Raw genomic sequence first — 17,365 nt, forward strand, 5'->3', positions numbered from 1 at the left:
AAAGGCCAGGAGGGGAAGCCTGAAAAAGCAGCAGTAGCATTTCAACACAAATTCCAGGGTGTGTCCATCAGATTCCAAAGGATCCAAGCTCCCTTGTCCTTTTGAGCAACGAGTAAGTTTCTAGCCCCTATGACTGCAGCCGTATACTTATGAAAAGCTAAGGGGCTTTTAATAGTCTCTGACAACAGAAATTGGCCATCAAGTCCCACCAATTCTTTTGCTAAAGCTGCTTTCACAGAGGGCTTGGGGTATATAGAATAGCCGAGCAAGCAAGGCAGAACCTGCACTGGCCACAATGACACAGAGAGAATCAGAGGCAGCAGGGAGAAGAGGAGAGAGAGAGAAGAGACAGGAATACGCAAGTATTAGAAGCAAGGAACTTCTTCTAAGTCTCACTTCCGACTCTAGGAGTGTTCGCCCGTTACATGCAACACATGTAAAATCTGTACCTGTGTACACAGTCGCTGAACTGCATAAAGTCGCATGAGCTCCTTCATACATACTCTTGTATAATTATAGAGACAGCTAGCAGTTGGGTTTGGTATAATGTGTGAACAAGCCTTCTCTCTCTTAGGCATCTACAGTATGAACCACAGTGGTACCTCTGGTTGTGAACGGGATCCATTCCAGAGCCCCGTTCGCAACCTGAAAGAAACACAACCCGCGTCTGCACACGTGCGGGTCGCAATTCGCCGCTTTTGCACATTTGCGCACCTGCGCATGCACGAGTGGCGAAACCCGGAAGTAACCCTTTCCGGTACTTCCGGGTCGCCGCGGGACGCAACCTGAAGAAATGTACCATGAAGCAAACATAACAAGAGATATGACTGCAGAACCCTAAAGCCTGACCTGGATTCTGCAAGTCCCTGCCCCAAACTCCTGCAAATGCTTTTTTCCTGGTACTTTTGTCTGCATTTTGTGTATTTACTTGCTTTGCCTCAAATCCCACCGTCCCTTCGATCTCTTTCCCCAAGTGAAAGTGAAAGTCCAAGCCCATGCATCTAACTGCCTCCTCCATCCTTCCCTCAGCTTTGTGGTTTCTCAATACCTCCAATGCTTAAATGGTTGCCGTCTTGTAGAGCTTCAAACTGACTTCTCTGCTTACGAAACTCCATGAAATGCCAGGCATGCTGATGACCAGCTGCAACGTAGCAGCGCTAGAACTTCCACTTAATCTATCAATAAACAAACGCTTCCCGGATACAAAGAATGGTATTACAATCCAGCGTTGCAGCAGCATCTGATTGCATCTCCATGGCCATCAAGGGTTGCCAGAGTAAAATTCCATAAATGTGGACAGAACGTAAAAGCTGCTTTGCTAGATCAGGCTAGAAGGCCACAGCCTAGCCTTTTGTTTCAAACACTGGCTAGCCAGACTTTTCAAAGCCCTCCCAAGGATGGCAAGATGGAGCCTCCCTATGGAAGAGAAGCAGTTTTGCTTGTCAACAGCCTAAATGGAGCCTCCTTGCCTAAAGACAGTCTACCTGCAGAATAACTAAATGAAGCCTTCCTGTGTAGAGAATGAGTCTACCTGTGGGCCACCTGAATTGAGAGCTCCCTCACCCCACTTGCTGAGAGGCAGTCTACCACTGTTATACCTACACAGAGCCTCCCTACTGAGAAGCAGTCTACCTGTGAGCCGCCAGAATGGAACTTGCTTGCTGACAGGCATAGTTGAGAGGCAGCTTACAGAATACCTAAATGGAGCCTCCAGTATCAAGAAACAGACCACCTGCCAGCTGCCTAAGTGGAACCTCTCCGTTGAGAGGCAGTCTACCTGCAAGAGGCCTTAATGAAGCGTCCCCTATTGGTAAACAGGCTACCAGCCGCCTAGATGGATCCTTCCCGCTGAGAGGCAGTCTACCTGCGTGATGGAGGCAAAAAATAGTCAACCTGTAAGAAGTCTTAATGGAGCATCTCCTAATGAGAAACAGCCTACCTCCAAAATGCCTTAGTGGAGCTTCCTTGCTAAGAGGCAGTCTACCTGTGAGATGCCTTCATGGATTTCCCACCCCCTAAAAAGCAGCCAGCCTCTGAAATACCTAAATGGAGCCTCCCCTGTACAGCAGCAGTCTACCTGTGAGAAGCCTCAGTGAAGCCTCCCTGCTAGAGGGCAGTCTACCTGTCCTATAAGATGCCTTAATGCAGTGTTTCCCAACCTTTCTTGGGCAAAGGCACACTTGTTTCATGAAAAAAATCTGGAGGCACACCACGTTACAGCCCCGTGACGTCAGCGCGCAGCGTCACGCCGGGAGGGACGCACAAAGGAGGGGGGAGGGCGAGCGGAGGCAGCGGCGAGCCCCGTTCCTCCCCATCCGCCCCTTTCCGTGCAAGGAGCGCGAACAGGTGTGAGAAGGGGGGTCAAACCTGCGGGCCGGCGCCGGGGAAACTCCAAGCTTTGGGGGTGGGGGGGGGAGGAGGCAGCAAAGCGAGGCAGGAAGGAGAGCGCGGCTTGGCTGGGTGAGCTTTGGCAGGGGCAGGGAATGAGAGCCGCAAGGCGGGCGCTGCGGACGGAGGCGCTGCCCGCCGAGCTTGCAGGCAGCCAGGCGGGCAGACGGCGAGAGCCCCGCGCTGGGCAGCCTCTCCTCGCCGTCGTCGCTCCGCCTATCGCCGCCCGACTCACCCGCCTCCCTCCGGGGACGGCGCCCCAATCGAAAATTTGACTTAAAAAAAAAAATCTTTTGGATTTTTTTTTTCCCACGGCACACCAGGCAACATCTCACGGCACACTAGTGTGCCGCGGAACAGTGGTTGAAAAACACTGCCTTAATGGAACCTCCCCTAATGAGAAACAGCCTACCTCCAAAATGCCTTAGTGGAGCTTCCTTGCTAAGAGGCAGTCTACCTGTGAGATGACTTAATGGACACCCCCCCCCCTAAAAAACAGAGCCAGTCTCTGAAATACTGTACCTAAATGCAGCCTCTTCTGCCAAGCAGCAGTCTACCTGCGAGAAGCCTCAGTGGAGCTTCCCTGCTAGAGGGCAGTCTACCTGTGAGATGCCTTCATGGAACCTCCGCTAATGGAAACAGTCTACCTGTGAGATGCCTTCATGGATTTCCCACCCCTAAAAAACAGAGTCAGTCTCTGAAATACCTAAGTGGAGCCTCCCCTGTATAGCAGCAGTCTACCTGCGAGAAGCCTCAGTGGAGCCTCCCCGCCGAGCGGCAGTCTACCTGTGAGATGACTTAATGGATTTCCCACCTCCTAAAAAACAGAGTCAGTCTCATAGAATCATAGAATCATAGAATCATAGAGTTGGAATAGACCACAAGGGCCATCGAGTCCAACCCCCTGCCAAGCAGGAAACACCACCAGAGCACTCCTGACATATGGTTGTCAACCTCTGCTTAAAGACCTCCAAAGAAGGAGACTCCACCACATTCCTTGGCAGCAAATTCCACGGTCGAACAGCTCTTACTGTCAGGAAGTTCTTCCTAGTGTTTAGGTGGAATCTTCTTTCTTGTAGTTTGGATCCATTGCTCCGTGTCCGCTTCTCTGGAGCAGCAGAAAACAACCTTCCTCCCTCCTCTATGTGACATCCTTTTATATATTTGAACATGGCTATCATATCACCCCTTAACCTCCTCTTCTGCAGGCTAAACATGCCCAGCTCCCTTAGCCGTTCCTCATAAGGCATCGTTTCCAGGCCTTTGACCATTTTGGTTGCCCTCCTCTGGACACGTTCCAGTTTGTCAGTGTCCTTCTTGAATTGTGGTGCCCAGAACTGGACACAGTACTCCAGGTGTGGTCTGACCAGAGCAGAATACAGTGGCACTATTACTTCCCTTGATCTAGATGCTATACTCCTATTGATGCAGCCCAGAATTGCATTGGCTTTTTTAGCTGCCGCGTCACACTGTTGGCTCATGTCAAGTTTGTGGTCAACCAAGACTCCTAGATCCTTTTCACATGTACTGCTCTCAAGCCAGGTGTCACCCATCTTGTATTTGTGCCTCTCATTTTTTTTGCCCAAGTGCAATACTTTACATTTCTCCCTGTTAAAATTCACCTTGTTTGTTTTTGCCCAGTTCTCTAATCTGTCAAGGTCGTTTTGAAGTGTGATCCTGTCCTCTGGGGTGTCTCTGAAATACCTAAATGGAGCCTCTTCTGGCAAGCAGCAGTCTACCTGCGAGAAGCCTCAGTGGAGCCTCCCTGCTAGAGGGCAGTCTACCTGTCCTATAAGATGCCTAATGGAACCTCCCCTAATGAGAAACAGTCTACCTGCGAGAAGCCTCGATGGAGCTTCCTTGCTAAGAGGCAGTCTACCTGTGAGATGACTTAATGGACACCCCCACCCCCTAAAAAACAGAGTCAGTCTCTGAAATACTGTACCTAAATGCAGCCTCCCCTGTCAAGCAAATACTGTACCTAAGTGGAGCCTCCCCTGTCCAGCAGCAGTCTACCTGCGAGAAGCCTCCCCGCCGAGCGGCAGTCTACCTGCGAGGCAGCAAGGCGCCCGCCCGCTCGCCCGCCTCCCTCCCTCGCTCCCCGGGCTACCTTGGTCCTTCCCCGGCTGCTCCTCGGCCTGCTCCGGGGCTTGACGGCCTCCGCCATGCCGCCCGCCTCGCCCTCCGACGCCCGGGCAGGGTCTCCCTCCCTCCCTCCTCTAGTGTTGTTGCTCTGGGCTCCCGCCGCGTCACGTGGGCGCCAGGCCACGCCTCCCCGCCGGGCCGTAGAGATACGAAGCGAAGCCTGATAGAGTGATGCTGCCATACACAATTATAGCCACGCCGAAAGGGCGTTTTTTTTCTCTTTTTCTCCTCGGTTTTCCTCCCCAATTCTTTCTTGTTTGCTGGTGTTGCTTTTCTCACCCCGCGCCTCCGTCCCTGCGAGGCTCACGGGCCGGGCTGCAACCAGGAAGCCCGGTCTCCAAGTCGAGTCACTGAGTCAGCTCTACATTTTTAGTACGTCTACGGCCACTCTGCTTTCCGCCAATCGCTGCCGAGCGAGACGCGGAAGCGACGGGGGGGGGGGAAGAAGAGGGTTATAAAAAGGGGGCGAAATAAGCGCCCGCGGTTCCGGCGCTCTGTTCGCAGCAGCGACCCCTGGCGGCGCGGGGTGGGAATGGCAATTCTATAAAGGGAGCGCTTATTCCCTGCTACGTTGTTCTGCAGAAAAAAGGATAAGCGGTGTCGAAGGCTGCGAGTCGTGCCTTTAGACTTTAGAACTAATCTTCTTGTAATCCTGTATATGCATGTGAAAAATGGTTGCCTTAAATGAAATTAATGGACTGTGCAGAATTAGATAAATTATCAGGAAGGGGGACCAGAGATTCTTAGGACTGGAGTAAATATTTGAACTATTTGAAAAGCAATTGTAATAAACAGATCACGCTAGTAGGACTGCAAGAAGTTCTGTAAGGAGGACTTTGTGAAATATTGCAAGGAAGACTTTGAAAAGAATGATTAGTTAATTATAATTAAAAGTAATAGAGAAATTAAGAAATGCAGAATAAGTGATAAGGAACGGAATATCTTCAGAGGTTTTTGACACAAGTCTAAAATATTGTATAAGATAAGAAGTTATGTTAAATTGTTGGAAATGATATGTTAAAAAACTAATAAAAATATATTTTACAAAAGAGAGAGAAAGGAATGCCTGATTAGAATACTTAGTGCAGGAAAGGAAACTCTGCACGTGCCCAGAGACAAGTAATCCAAGACTGAGACGCAGCGTTATAGCAGCATCTTAAAACAAATCCCAGCCTAGGCTCAAAATTTAAACTATCCACTTTTATTTGCTTTTTTTTTTTTTACAATTAAGCTGCGTAGATTTTTTTTATGACCTTTATTGCAATGACCTCCCGAGGATTATTTTGGGAAGATGCACAGGGGCCAATGAACAAGGCCATTTTTGCACTTTTTATTTTATGTCCTCTCATTTTAAGAGTGCCCATGAAAAAATCCGGAATGAAGAGGGGACGGGGAAATGTGAGAAGTCAGTGATTTGGAGGAGAACATAAAATGGACAACAGAGAATCAGTGGAAGTACAGAAAGCTTGCTGTCCGCATTAACTGTCATGGGCTGGCTGGGTGCAGAGGAGTGGGAGGAGGCACCAGCTGGGGGGCACCCCCAGGGAAAGAAGGCTCGGAGTCAGGGGATTGGTGGTGGGTCAGTGTTGAGTGGTCAGAGGGAGAAGCCTGGGAGGAGGAAGTGTTGGAAGCTGAAGCGGCAACAGGACTTAGTGAGCAAGAGGAGTCTGTGGCAGAGAGCAGTGCAGACCCTGAAGCTGAAGAGTAGGCAGAGTTGAGGCAGGCTGCTGAAAAACCCAGGGAGTCTCCCCCTCCTGCTGCAACCAGCTCACCTCCCCACTGGTCTCCCAGAACACGCAGAGAAATGAAAAGAGAAGAGATTGATTGATTGTGTGCAGACACAGTCTCCAGCATAGCTGTCAACCTTCCCCTTTTTTGTGGGAAATTCCCTTATTCCAGTGCCGTTTCCCGCTGCTTCCCGCTGCTATCCCGGATTGTTAGATATCCCGTAGACTGTCCCCGGGACTGGTGAGGCTGCTGATCCCTTATTTTCGAGGCTGCTTATTTTCAAATCTGAAAGTTGACAGCTATATTCTCCAGTTGCTTGGGAATAAAGCCTGGAGAGGAAGGGACTTAGGCAGCAGTGGGAAGGCAGGGACCTTTGGTCTTCGCAGCTGCAAGACCTACTTGGGAAGAGTTGCTGTGATCACTAAGTCCTGTGCTGTGTGGGTTGTTTTGAATAAAGAGTTAACTTCACTGATACCGGTGGGTTTTTAAATTGCTGACATATACCTGACTCTGTTCCTGACATATTCTTCAGCCACCCATTAGGTAGAGTAGGGCTCCTTATGAGGCATCTGATGAAGATCTGCATTTTAAAATGAGCTTAAAAAAATATATTTCTAAATGTTTGTATATCTCATGCCAGGCATAAAGCAGCTGGCAGCTGTTCAAGGGCCCCACTGATTTATTGCAGGAGACGAGTATTTCAGGGTTGTAAAAGGAAATTACAGGCTAGGAGCAAAAGGTCACACTGACCATACAAATTACAGAATACAATTAAGCTGCAAAAACATAATTAAGAGTAGTAATAATTATTGTGCCTCCCATTAAAACTTGAGCCACATTTTCATAAGGTTAAAAGGGCAAATAGAAACAGCAGCTGGACTAAGGAAAGAGGCTGCTCTCTGAAGCTGCTTTGAAGCTTCAGAGAACTTAGTAAAAGCTAAATTCTCTAAGTTCTCTAAGTTCCTTTTCTTCTAAAAATCTATATATGTTATGTATGAAATATATTGGCTTAAATGTAATTATGCAAAGGATTTAGAAAGTAAGAAATGTTAGATTCTTATGTTAGATTCTTATTTCATAGATGGTGTGTGAGAAGGTGAACCCAAGATCTCTGTTTAAGATAAAATTAGAACAATTAGCCATCTGTTTTGCAGTGAATAGGGCAATAGGGCAAAGATAATCTGATAATTAAGGTGCCTGGTTGAGGTAAATGTAAGATATATGGCTACTTGTTTGCCATTTATAGATAGAAGGAAATATAGCTCTTTGTCTCCCATAAAAGGTAATAGGAAATGGGTGTATCTTTTATGATTGGTTCTAGTAAACAGCCAATAGGAATTTCAACCAGGCTGATTGGACAGAGGCAGCCAAAGGAGGAGCAAGGGGGCTGGGCTGAGGGAATATAAGTGCTGGCCATCAGGGCTGGAGAGGCAGAGCATTGGTAACCATATACCACTGTGTTTCTCATTTATTTGTCTGACAAATAAATTATTATTTTAATTTCTCTATTGCTGCGTTGAATATTTCATTCCAGCTAAGCGTTAACCACAAGCAGGGTGCTACACTTAGGCCCAGAGGGCTGAAATTTCCAGACATTCCCGTTCCTTCCACAGCCAGGAACTCACAGGCTATTAATACTCACCCAATCTCTTATGAGAAGCAATTTCAGCACAGCAAAGTATTTCAATTAACCAAAGTCTCACAGCTTGGTGTGGATTTTTTTTTAATCAACATTTTATTCATCACCAGCCCTAGTAGCTGGGAAACAAATCAGCAACTCTTTCCTTCAACCATATTAAAGAAATCAAATAATTAAAGGGGTGGAGGTGGGAAATCAATCAAGGGAAGCCAGTTCTGAGAAATCCATTTCTTGCATCTCTTTTACTTTCTGTAATAAATTTGGGGTTGGATTAAATGGAATTAGGGGTCTCTTCTAAGCTGGATTTCTGCAAAGAGAAAAAAAAACTGCAAAAATGGTCAGACCAGTCTCTCTACTGACTTGAAGACCCAGCCAAGTTTGTTGTCCACTCTGTTATGTTAAGGCCATAGTGTTTCATTTGTTGTTGTTTAGTCATTTAGTCGTGTCCGACTCTTCGTGACCCCATGGACCAGAGCACGCCAGGCACTTCTGTCCTCCACTGCCTCCTGCAGTTTGATCAAACTCATGCTGGTAGCTTCAAGAACACCATCCAACCATCTCGTCCTCTGTCGTCCCCTTCTCCTTGTGGCCTCCATCTTTCCCAACATCAGGGTCTTTTCCAGGGAGTCTTCTCTTCTCATGAGGTGGCCAAAGTATTGGAGCCTCAGCTTCAGGATCTGTCCTTCCAGTGAGCACTCAGGGCTGATTTCCTTCAGAATGGAGAGGTTTGATCTTCTTGCAGTCCATGGGACTCTCAAGAGTCTCCTCCAGCACCATATTTCAAAAGCATCAATTCTTTGGCGATCAGCCTTCTTGATGGTCCAGCTCTCACTTCCATACATCATAGTGTTTCATAGAAACCGAATAGCCAAAGAGCTTCCAGAAGGGGAGGTTTTCCATGCAGCAGGTTCCAGTAGTTCAGGCTTCCTCAACCTCAGCCTCCAGATGTTTTGAGACTACAATTCCCATCATCCCTGACCACGGGTCCTGCTAGCAAGGGATCATGGGAGTTGTAGGCCAAAAACATCTGCAGGGTCGAGGTTGAGGAAGCCTGCAATAGTTCAACACCCCAAGATCTCCAAGGAGGTTTGAGAGCATCTCCTGCCCAAAACTGAGCTAGCTGGACCAATGGTCTGACTTGAGTGTATGGCAGCCCCCTAAGATGAAGGGGGCAGATCTCTCCTCTCCCCAGGCTGCAGGCGACGACACTGGCAAGAGAACAACAGGGCTGGAACTGGTGCTGGAACTGGGAACCGCAAATGGAAACTGATTTTGCTCGCTGTCCCAGATCCAAAGCTGTGGATTTGGTGGTACCTCTAGAAACCCAACAGGGAAGTTAGGGTATGGTTACCAGATTTTTTTCAATGAATCCGAGGACACTTTTTGTTATGTACTGAGTTGAATAGGATCCAAAGTGCAGCAGTCTGATTGGTCCTAGAACAATAGGATTCAGAATGCAGCAGTCTGATTGGTCCTAGAACAATAGGATTCAGAATGCAGCAGTCTGGTTGGTCCTAGAACAATAGGATCCAGAATGCAGTCGCCCGATTGGTCCACAGGAGCCACCCAATCCAACTCCAGGTGGAAGTGAAGCCGCAACCTGATTGGCCTACAGGAGAATCCCGGAATTAGCCAATCACATGGGGCCCATTGTGTAAATAATGTATATAAAGCAGACATTTTGGGGGAACTAGCATTCCTCACTACTATGAGCTGAATAAAGAGCATGAAATCCACTCTCGACTCCAAGTATATTTCCCTTTTTTTTTTTTTTTTTTTTTTGAAGCTGAGTAGCAACAGGGAGTCAGTAGTGGGGACGGTGAGGCAAAAGACCCTGAGCCCAAGCACACATGCATATTGTATAAAGCCCTTCTTTTGCACCCTGTGAAACATAAATGCACAGAGTTTTTAAAAAACTGGGCAATGGCGCACCACCCGCCCATAACTCCCGAACCTTCCCCGGTCTCCTTCCCTCTTTTGGCAGATCTGGGGAGTCTCAGGAGTCATGGGCAGGTGGCCGTTGCCCAGGAAGGGCCAGCCTGGTAGTGCAGTTGTCTCTGGCTGGTTTCAGGAGCTGCTTACTGCCGTGGCGCAGGAAAAATGGTGGGCGCCACGGCAGCGAGCAGCTCCTGAAGCCAGCCAGAGCCAACTGCACTACCAGGCTGGCTCTGGGCTGCTGAGGCTGCCGCTGCCACGTTTCCCGGGGACAGATATGCAAATGTGGGGACATTCCGGGGACGGAATTTGTCCGGGGACAGATTTGCAAATCCCGGGACAGTCTGGTAACCCTAAGTTAGGGGTGCTAAAGTGTTAACGTTTTAAGCCCTTCCATCTTATGCTCAGCTTGCTGTGCTTGCAGCACTAAAGTGACCTCTCTGGGGCACAAGCCTGGGCAGTGCATATGGGGTTCCTTGACCTGCCCAGATGACAAGACCCTCCTCTCAGCCTCGCTGATGTGTTCCAAAGGAGAGCAGAGCAATACGTTTGGCACCAGCTTGGCTGCAGGATTTGCTGGAAGGAGGCATACAAGGCACCATCTAACTGTCTTAGGGATGCCACATAAATCCATAAATATAAGGCACCACCAGCCTCTAGTGACCTTCATTCCTGAGAAGGCATTTCCTGCCTGCCCAGTGTTTGGGATCACAAGATATCCCATCATGCAGAGAGATTTAGGCATATACAGTGGTACCTCGGGTTACAGACACTTCAGGTTACAGACTCTGCTAACCCAGAAATAGTACCTCAGGTTAAGAACTTTGCTTCAGGATGAGAACAGAAATCGTGCTCCAGCAGCGCGGCGGCAGCGGGAGGCCCCATTAGCTAAAGTGGTGCTTCAGGTTAAGAACAGTTTCAGGTTAAGAACGGACCTCCGGAACAAATTAAGTACTTAACCTGAGATACCACTGTATCCAAGACCTTCAGTATACGCCTCTCAGTTTGGTCCTAAATTGAGAAACATCCTAGGGAAAGCCCTTTTCCCAGACCTGCTGAAATCCAGTTGTGGAAATTGACCACAGAGGTCAGGCAGAGGGCTAATGCAAACTGCCCAGAGAACACACATAACCATTGCTTCCTCGTTCTATAACACCAAGGGAAGTGTTAACACTACTTTGTTTTCGAGAAAACGGCTGCCGGTGCTAAAGAGAGGGATGGATGGGGAACTGCAGTCAGGATAACTAAGTTCTGCAACTGAAATAAAGGTTTGCCTGCTTGCACAAACAGGTTTGGTTTGGATGGAGGTATCTTTCCTTCCTCTCCCCCATGAAGAATCTGGAATGCTCTAAGTCACAGGCAAGATACCAGCAAGTGCCCCTCCAGAGTGGAGGCTTTTGTCTTTGTTTCGTGGGTCTATTCTGCAGCATGTTGTTGATACAGTAATAGCGCATTTGCGGTGGGTTTATGCTAGACTGTATAGATCATTCTAGGGACGCGGGTGGCGCTGTGGGTTAAACCACAGAGCCTAGGACGTGCCGATCAGAAGGTCGGCGGTTCGAATCCCTGCGACGGGGTGAGCTCCCGCTGCTCAGTCCCTGCTCCTGCCAACCAAGCAGTTCGAAAGCACGTCAAAATGCAAGTAGATAAATAGGTACCACTCCGGCGGGAAGGTAAACGGCGTTTCTGTGTGCTGCTCTGGTTCGCCAGAAACGGCTTAGTCATGCTGGCCACAAAGTGCAAGTAGATAAATAGGTACCACTCTGGTGGGAAGGTAAACGGTGTTTACGTGCGCTGCTCTGGTTCGCCAGAAGTGGCTTAGTCATGCTGGCCACATGACCGGGAAGCTGTACGCCAGCTCCCTCGGCCAATAAAGCGAGATGAGCGCTGCAACCCCAGAGTCAGCCACGACTGGACCTAACGGTCAGGGGTCCCTTTACCTTTCTAGATCATTCTGCGCATCATTCTGCTTCCTTGGTTGGGCTGCAATGCTTCCTTCCCCCACCCCAACGTTGTCACACTATTGCTGCCAGGAGGGGATCTCTTGCAACACAAGCGGGACAAAAAAATAAAATTAAAACGGAATCTTTCTGGTATTAAAGTTGCAGGATTCCAGCAGGAAATTGCAGGGCACAAAATGGCACATCAGCCCCCAAACTTATGCAGGCAACAGAAGTATTAAAAGTGGCATTGCAAAGAACTGCCCCTATACTGTCACAAGAGCACCTGGAGGGGTGATGTGTGAAGGAAGCCCCACAACTGTGCCAGATAACCAGTAGCTGCCTCATTCCCACAACATCTCCTCCGTTTCTCTCACAAGGCAATGCTTTAAAGACAGGGCCTTGCCAGGGCTAGAGAATGAAATTGGGCACAGGAGAAAGGATTAGAAGCCATGGGGAGAGAGGGCGGAAGCCTCACTCTGCAGTTTTCTCTAGATTGCAGGCCTCTTCCTTCAACTAGCCGCAGTCACACGTTTTCCACCTCTCAAAACCCTGAGGACTAGCCACCCTTATTTAAAATGAAAGGACCGCCTCTCCTAGTATGCCCCATGGAGGACCTTAAGGTCCACAAATAACAACACTTTGGAGGTCCCGAGCCTCAAGGTGGTTATATTGGTCACAACTAGGGCCAGGGCCTTTTCAGCACTGGCCCCGACGTGGTGGAACGCTCTGTCACAAGAGACTAGAGCCCTGTGGGACCTGACATCTTTCCGCAGGGCCTGCAAGACAGAGCTGTTCTGCCTGGCCTTTGGTTTGGACTCAGTCTGACCTTTATGTTTCCCTCCCCTTATGGTCTTGATTTATCGGCTATTTTAAAATGAGACTGCATTTTAAATTGCATTTTAACCTGTATTTTAAATTGGTTTTGTTTCCCCCCTCTCTTTTTCCCCTATTATGTTTTTACTGTGATTTTATTGGTGTTAGCTGCCCTGAGCCCGGCTCTGGCCGGGGAGGGTGGGGTATAAATAAAATTTATTATTATTATTATTATTATTATTATTATTATTATTATATTATTCTCGGAAACCTGCGTTCTGCACCACCCGAGTTCACGCAGCAGTGGAGAATATGAAGTACCCCGGACGTTAGTGCCATTATCTGATTTTGACTTACAGCATCAAAAGATGGAATCATTTCAATGACTGAATCGTTGAGAGTCCTTCAGTTCTGGACCTCACTAGACTCAGATTAATGCTTTAAAAAGAAAAGAAAAAAAATCACGGCCATCTCCCTCTCTCCCATTCCACCCTGCCTTTTTCAATCCTAGCAAAACTAGCCTTCATATTAGCATCTCACTGTTCCTGAAAAGAGTTCAGGACAACGTAATGGGATTATCTCATTTTACCCTCACAACAACCATGTGAGGCGGGTCAGATACATAGCGAGTAATGTGCCCAAGGTCATCCACTTATATATTTTCACTATTAGATGAGGATCTGAATTCAGGAGTCACACACCCAAACCCAACGGTCTAGACATGACGCCACATCAACTGCTGAGCACTTAAGGGAATCCTCCACTCTCTCAAATGAAAAGTCTTTCGGATTTGTTGTGAGAAAAGCCAGAGTTGTTTTTTTCCATCGCTGGCACACGTCCTCCGTTGTAAATGAAATAATCTCCTCTGGAGATCTTGCTTTTAAACAGTCCAGCCGAAAACACAAGTCATCAGGGATGGGAGAGTGGAGAGCAAGCCACAGCTTTTAATACGCTGTTATCTTCTCACTTGCTTTCCTCAAGGAGGGGCAGCTGGGCAGAACGGCTTCAAGATCTGGAGAAAAGAAGGACACAGAAAGTGAGCAGAGTGCCTCTAAACTGAAGGGAACCGCTAAGGCGGTCAGGCTCCTGCGAGTGCAGAACGGCAGAGCCCACATCCTGGAGGTTGCTGGGAATCAATTCTGTGCTGAATGAATTGACTTCTAATTCATTTTGGGACCAAGCTGGAGGGTTTCTTACAGGGGTTGGGACCCGCCGGCCGAAGGGACAAATTTGGCCCGCCAGCTCTCCCCATTTGGCTCAATGAAACTGAGGGAAGATTATATTAAAGCTATAGAGCCAATATATAGGAAACAAAAAAAAAAAACTTATTTTCATTAACGAAATAACAGAAGAATTTTGTATGAAGAGGGGGACAAGACAAGGTTGCCCCTTGTCACCACTACTATTTATTATGGTACTGGAATTATTGATGAATGCCATAAGAAATGATAATAAAATAAAAGGTATCTCATTAGGGAAAAAGGAATATAAGATCAAAGCATTTGTAGATGACCTGATTCTGACGGTTGAAAACCCCAAATAAAGTATAATACAGATAATTGAAAGCAGTTTTATTTTGTAAACCGCTCTGTGACCCTTGGGTGAAGGGTGGTAAAGAAATTTAATAAAATACAAAAAATAAGCCATGAATGACGGGACGTAAACCAGGCCCGGCGCTGCTGTATCCCACCCTCAATGAGTCCCTTTCGGAATCAGCAAACTTACACTCTCTGGGCTAGTGGTGATGTATTAAACTGTATCCGTCCACCGTAGCGTATTCAGGGTCTACTGTAAGAAGCAGATGAACAATAAATTAGCATTGCAAAAGGTGGAAAGGGCGCATGCGCGACAAGACGGCGCAACTGCCAGGAATCCCCAACTCGACTTGGGAATCCCACAAATGTGGTCCTGAGAGGGGAATCTCCTGACCTCTAGCAAAGGGACCTGTTTATTAGCATGCGTCTTGCTTTACTTACACCAGGAGTGCCCAAACTTTTTTCAAAGAGGGCCAAATTTGATGAAGTCGTTGAGTTTTTTGTTTTTTACAATTTTACCCCAAATTGTTGAGGACTGAAGGTGCTGAACTTTTTTTAAGATTTTACCCCAGGACATATACTGCCACGGGGGCCAGATTAAACAAACCAGCGGGCCAGATATTAGGCCCCCGAAATGGACTTTGGACAAGCCCGGCTTACGCAGAGGTTAGGCCAGTGGTTCCCGAAATGGGACGGTTATTTAGGGGGGGCACACGCTAAGAGACAAGGGGGTAACCGAGTGCTGGAGGTGTAATTGAACATCAGTCTTTGTATCACTGGATCAAATTCATCACTCTTGTTGAATCCGTTAAACTAAATTGTTTCAATTGGATTTTGAACGAATGTGCAATTGTTTCGAATTTTGCAGTGTGGTTCTCTTCCTTAGTGGTGTTATGTACTGAGTTGAATAGGATCCAAAGTGCAGCAGTCTGATTGGTCGTAGAACAATAGGATTCAGAATGCAGCAGTCTGATTGGTCCTAGAGCAATAGGGTTCAGAATTCAGCAGTCTGATTGGTCCTAGAGCAATAGGTTTCAGATTGCAGCAGTCTGATTGGTCCGCAGGAGCCGCCCAATCCAACTCCAGGTGGAAGTGAATCCGTAACCTGATTGGCCTACAGGAAAATCATGGAATTAGCCAATCACGTGGGTCCCATTGTGTAAATCATGTATATAAAGCAGACATTTCGGGGGAACTGGCATTCCTCACTACTATGAGCTGAATAAAGAGCATGAAATCCACATTCGACTCCGAGTATATTTCAGTGGGCTGGGCAAACCACTATTTTAAGCAGTGCTTTTTACAGGGTTGGAATCAGAGATGAGTTTATGGAAGCAAGAAAGTGGTGGCTCCAAAAACTTTGGGAATCACTGGGTTCGGCTCCGTCCGGCCATTAGTGAGCATTTGTTGGGATTTGCTTGCAGGGAGGTTATACGAAAAAGTAGCAATGGTCCTGAATTCATCTTGAATCACATTTTTTTCAGTGAATCTCCTCATCAATTTCTAAACCTTAAAAGAAAGCGGGTTTGTTGCACGTGGGTGACAGATTAAAGTGTGTGAGCAAACCTAAATTTTCTGGTATGCACTTCAATCTCTCCCAGAAAATGCTGATAGTCTGGAGGCGACCAGAGAATTTACAGCACCATCATACTACAGGAATTCCCAGAGTTTCAGGGCAGAGCAAGATGGTGGGGTTCTGTGTTGGCTCCCCCCCCCCCAACATAAAAAGAAGCAGCAGCAAAATTCTCAAAAAATGTAGCTGGTTTGGAAGAAAACTTCTGGTTGCTTACATGGCCCGCTGGAAGGAATAGGTAGCTTTGGCCTCCTGCAGAGAGAGAGAAGAAAAAAATCATTTATTTTTCCGTTTGTTGAATTTCTATACAGCCCTTCATTTTAGGATCACAGAGAGGTCTGTGGTATAAAAATAACACAGTAACAAAGCAAACAGTAACACACGCATACATACACAGTTTAAAAAGGCCATGGATTATTTACCGTATTTTTTGCACCATAACACTCACTTTTTTCCTCCTAAAAAGTAAAGGGAAATGTCTGTGCGTGTTATGGAGGGAATGCCTATGGGTGGCATGCCTACGGATTTTCCTCCTCTAAAAACTATGTGCGTGTTATGGTCGGGTGCGTGTTATAGAGCAAAAAATACGGTAATTAGCCAAAAGCCTGGGAGAAGAGGGAAGTTTTCTCCTGGCGCCTAAATATATTCAGTGAAGGTAGCAAGGTTGCCTCCCTGGGGAGAGCGTTCCACAAATGGGGGGCCACTGCAGAAAAGGCCTCGGATGATGATTGCAGGGTCTGGGTTGGTTCAGAGGCAGTCCTTGAGGTATTGCGGTCCTAAGCTGTCTAAGTTTTTATAGGTCAAAACCAGAACTTTGAATTTGGGCCCAGAAGCTAATTGGCAGCCAGTGAAGTCAAGCCACGATCGCTATAATATGCTCAAACCATCTTGCTTTTGTGAGCAACCTGGCCGCTGAATTTTGCACCAGATGAAGTTTCCGAACCATCTTCAGAGGCAGCCCTACATATAATGTGTTGCAGTAATCTAACCTAGAGGTTTATTAAAATATTTAATAGAATTCAGCTTTTAGGGTTGTTGTTGTTGTTCCACTCATATGTCAAAAAGCCTTCTAAACGGTTTACAACTATAAAATTGATCCATAATCACACCTACATGTTAACCCAGTAACAGACAGACAGTCTGCACTAGTGAAACCGTGAAGCTCCAGTATACTTGAAGGAGTGTCTCCACCCCCATTGTTCTGCCCGGACACTGAGGTCCAGCACTGAGGGCCTTCTGGCGGTTCTCTTGCTGCAAGAAGCCAAGTTACAGGGAACTAGGCAGAGGGCCTTCTCGGTAGTGGCACCCGCCCTGTGGAATGCCCTCCCATCAGATGTCAAAGAGATAAACAACTACCTGACATTTAGAAGACATCTGAAGGCAGCCCTGTTCAGGGATGTTTTTAATGTGTGACATTTTCATGTATTTTAAATCTTTGTTGGAAGCCGCCCAGAGTGGCTGGGGAAACCCAGCCAGATGGGCAGGGTACAAATAAATTATTATTATTATTATTGCCAGGAGGTGCAATGCCATTAATACCATCTTATATTTATATTACTGAAAGATTGAAGGTTTTTTTGGGGGGGTTGCATGTTGCTACATTAGCAATTGGGACACGGGTGGCGCTGTGGGTTAAACCACAGAGCCTAGGACTTGCCGATCAGAA

At 47.3% G+C, this 17,365-nt stretch overlaps 2 protein-coding genes and 1 long non-coding RNA gene across 5 annotated transcripts in view; 1 reads left to right on the forward strand and 2 right to left on the reverse strand.

Moving 5' to 3' along the window:
- The window catches only part of EPG5 (ectopic P-granules 5 autophagy tethering factor), an 85,050-nt gene extending 80,424 nt beyond the window's left edge, over positions 1-4,626 (reverse strand). The window contains exon 1 of the mRNA XM_082241731.1: positions 4,499-4,626. Coding sequence (XP_082097857.1) covers positions 4,499-4,555 — 57 coding nt within the window. The 5' untranslated portion in view covers positions 4,556-4,626. The remainder of the gene's footprint in view (positions 1-4,498) is intronic.
- The window catches only part of LOC309514305, a 223,117-nt gene extending 210,295 nt beyond the window's left edge, over positions 1-12,822 (forward strand). Inside the window, exon 2 of the long non-coding RNA XR_014211906.1 lies at positions 12,770-12,822. This is a non-coding gene — a long non-coding RNA (uncharacterized lncRNA). The remainder of the gene's footprint in view (positions 1-12,769) is intronic.
- A 213-nt stretch (positions 12,823-13,035) lies between these two features.
- Positions 13,036-17,365, reverse strand: part of PSTPIP2 (proline-serine-threonine phosphatase interacting protein 2) — a 62,648-nt gene continuing 58,318 nt past the window's right edge. For all 3 annotated transcript variants that reach the window (XM_082242151.1, XM_082242152.1, XM_082242153.1), the window contains exons 13-15: positions 15,917-15,951; positions 14,317-14,379; positions 13,036-13,603 (exon numbers count right to left, since the gene is read on the reverse strand). In XM_082242151.1, the coding sequence (XP_082098277.1) occupies positions 14,327-14,379; positions 15,917-15,951 (88 nt within the window). In that variant the 3' untranslated portion in view covers positions 13,036-13,603; positions 14,317-14,326. The remainder of the gene's footprint in view (positions 13,604-14,316; positions 14,380-15,916; positions 15,952-17,365) is intronic.

The sequence above is a fragment of the Podarcis vaucheri genome (assembly GCF_965113315.1).
Source record: "Podarcis vaucheri genome assembly, chromosome: 11".
NCBI classification, from domain to species: Eukaryota; Metazoa; Chordata; class Lepidosauria; order Squamata; family Lacertidae; genus Podarcis; species Podarcis vaucheri.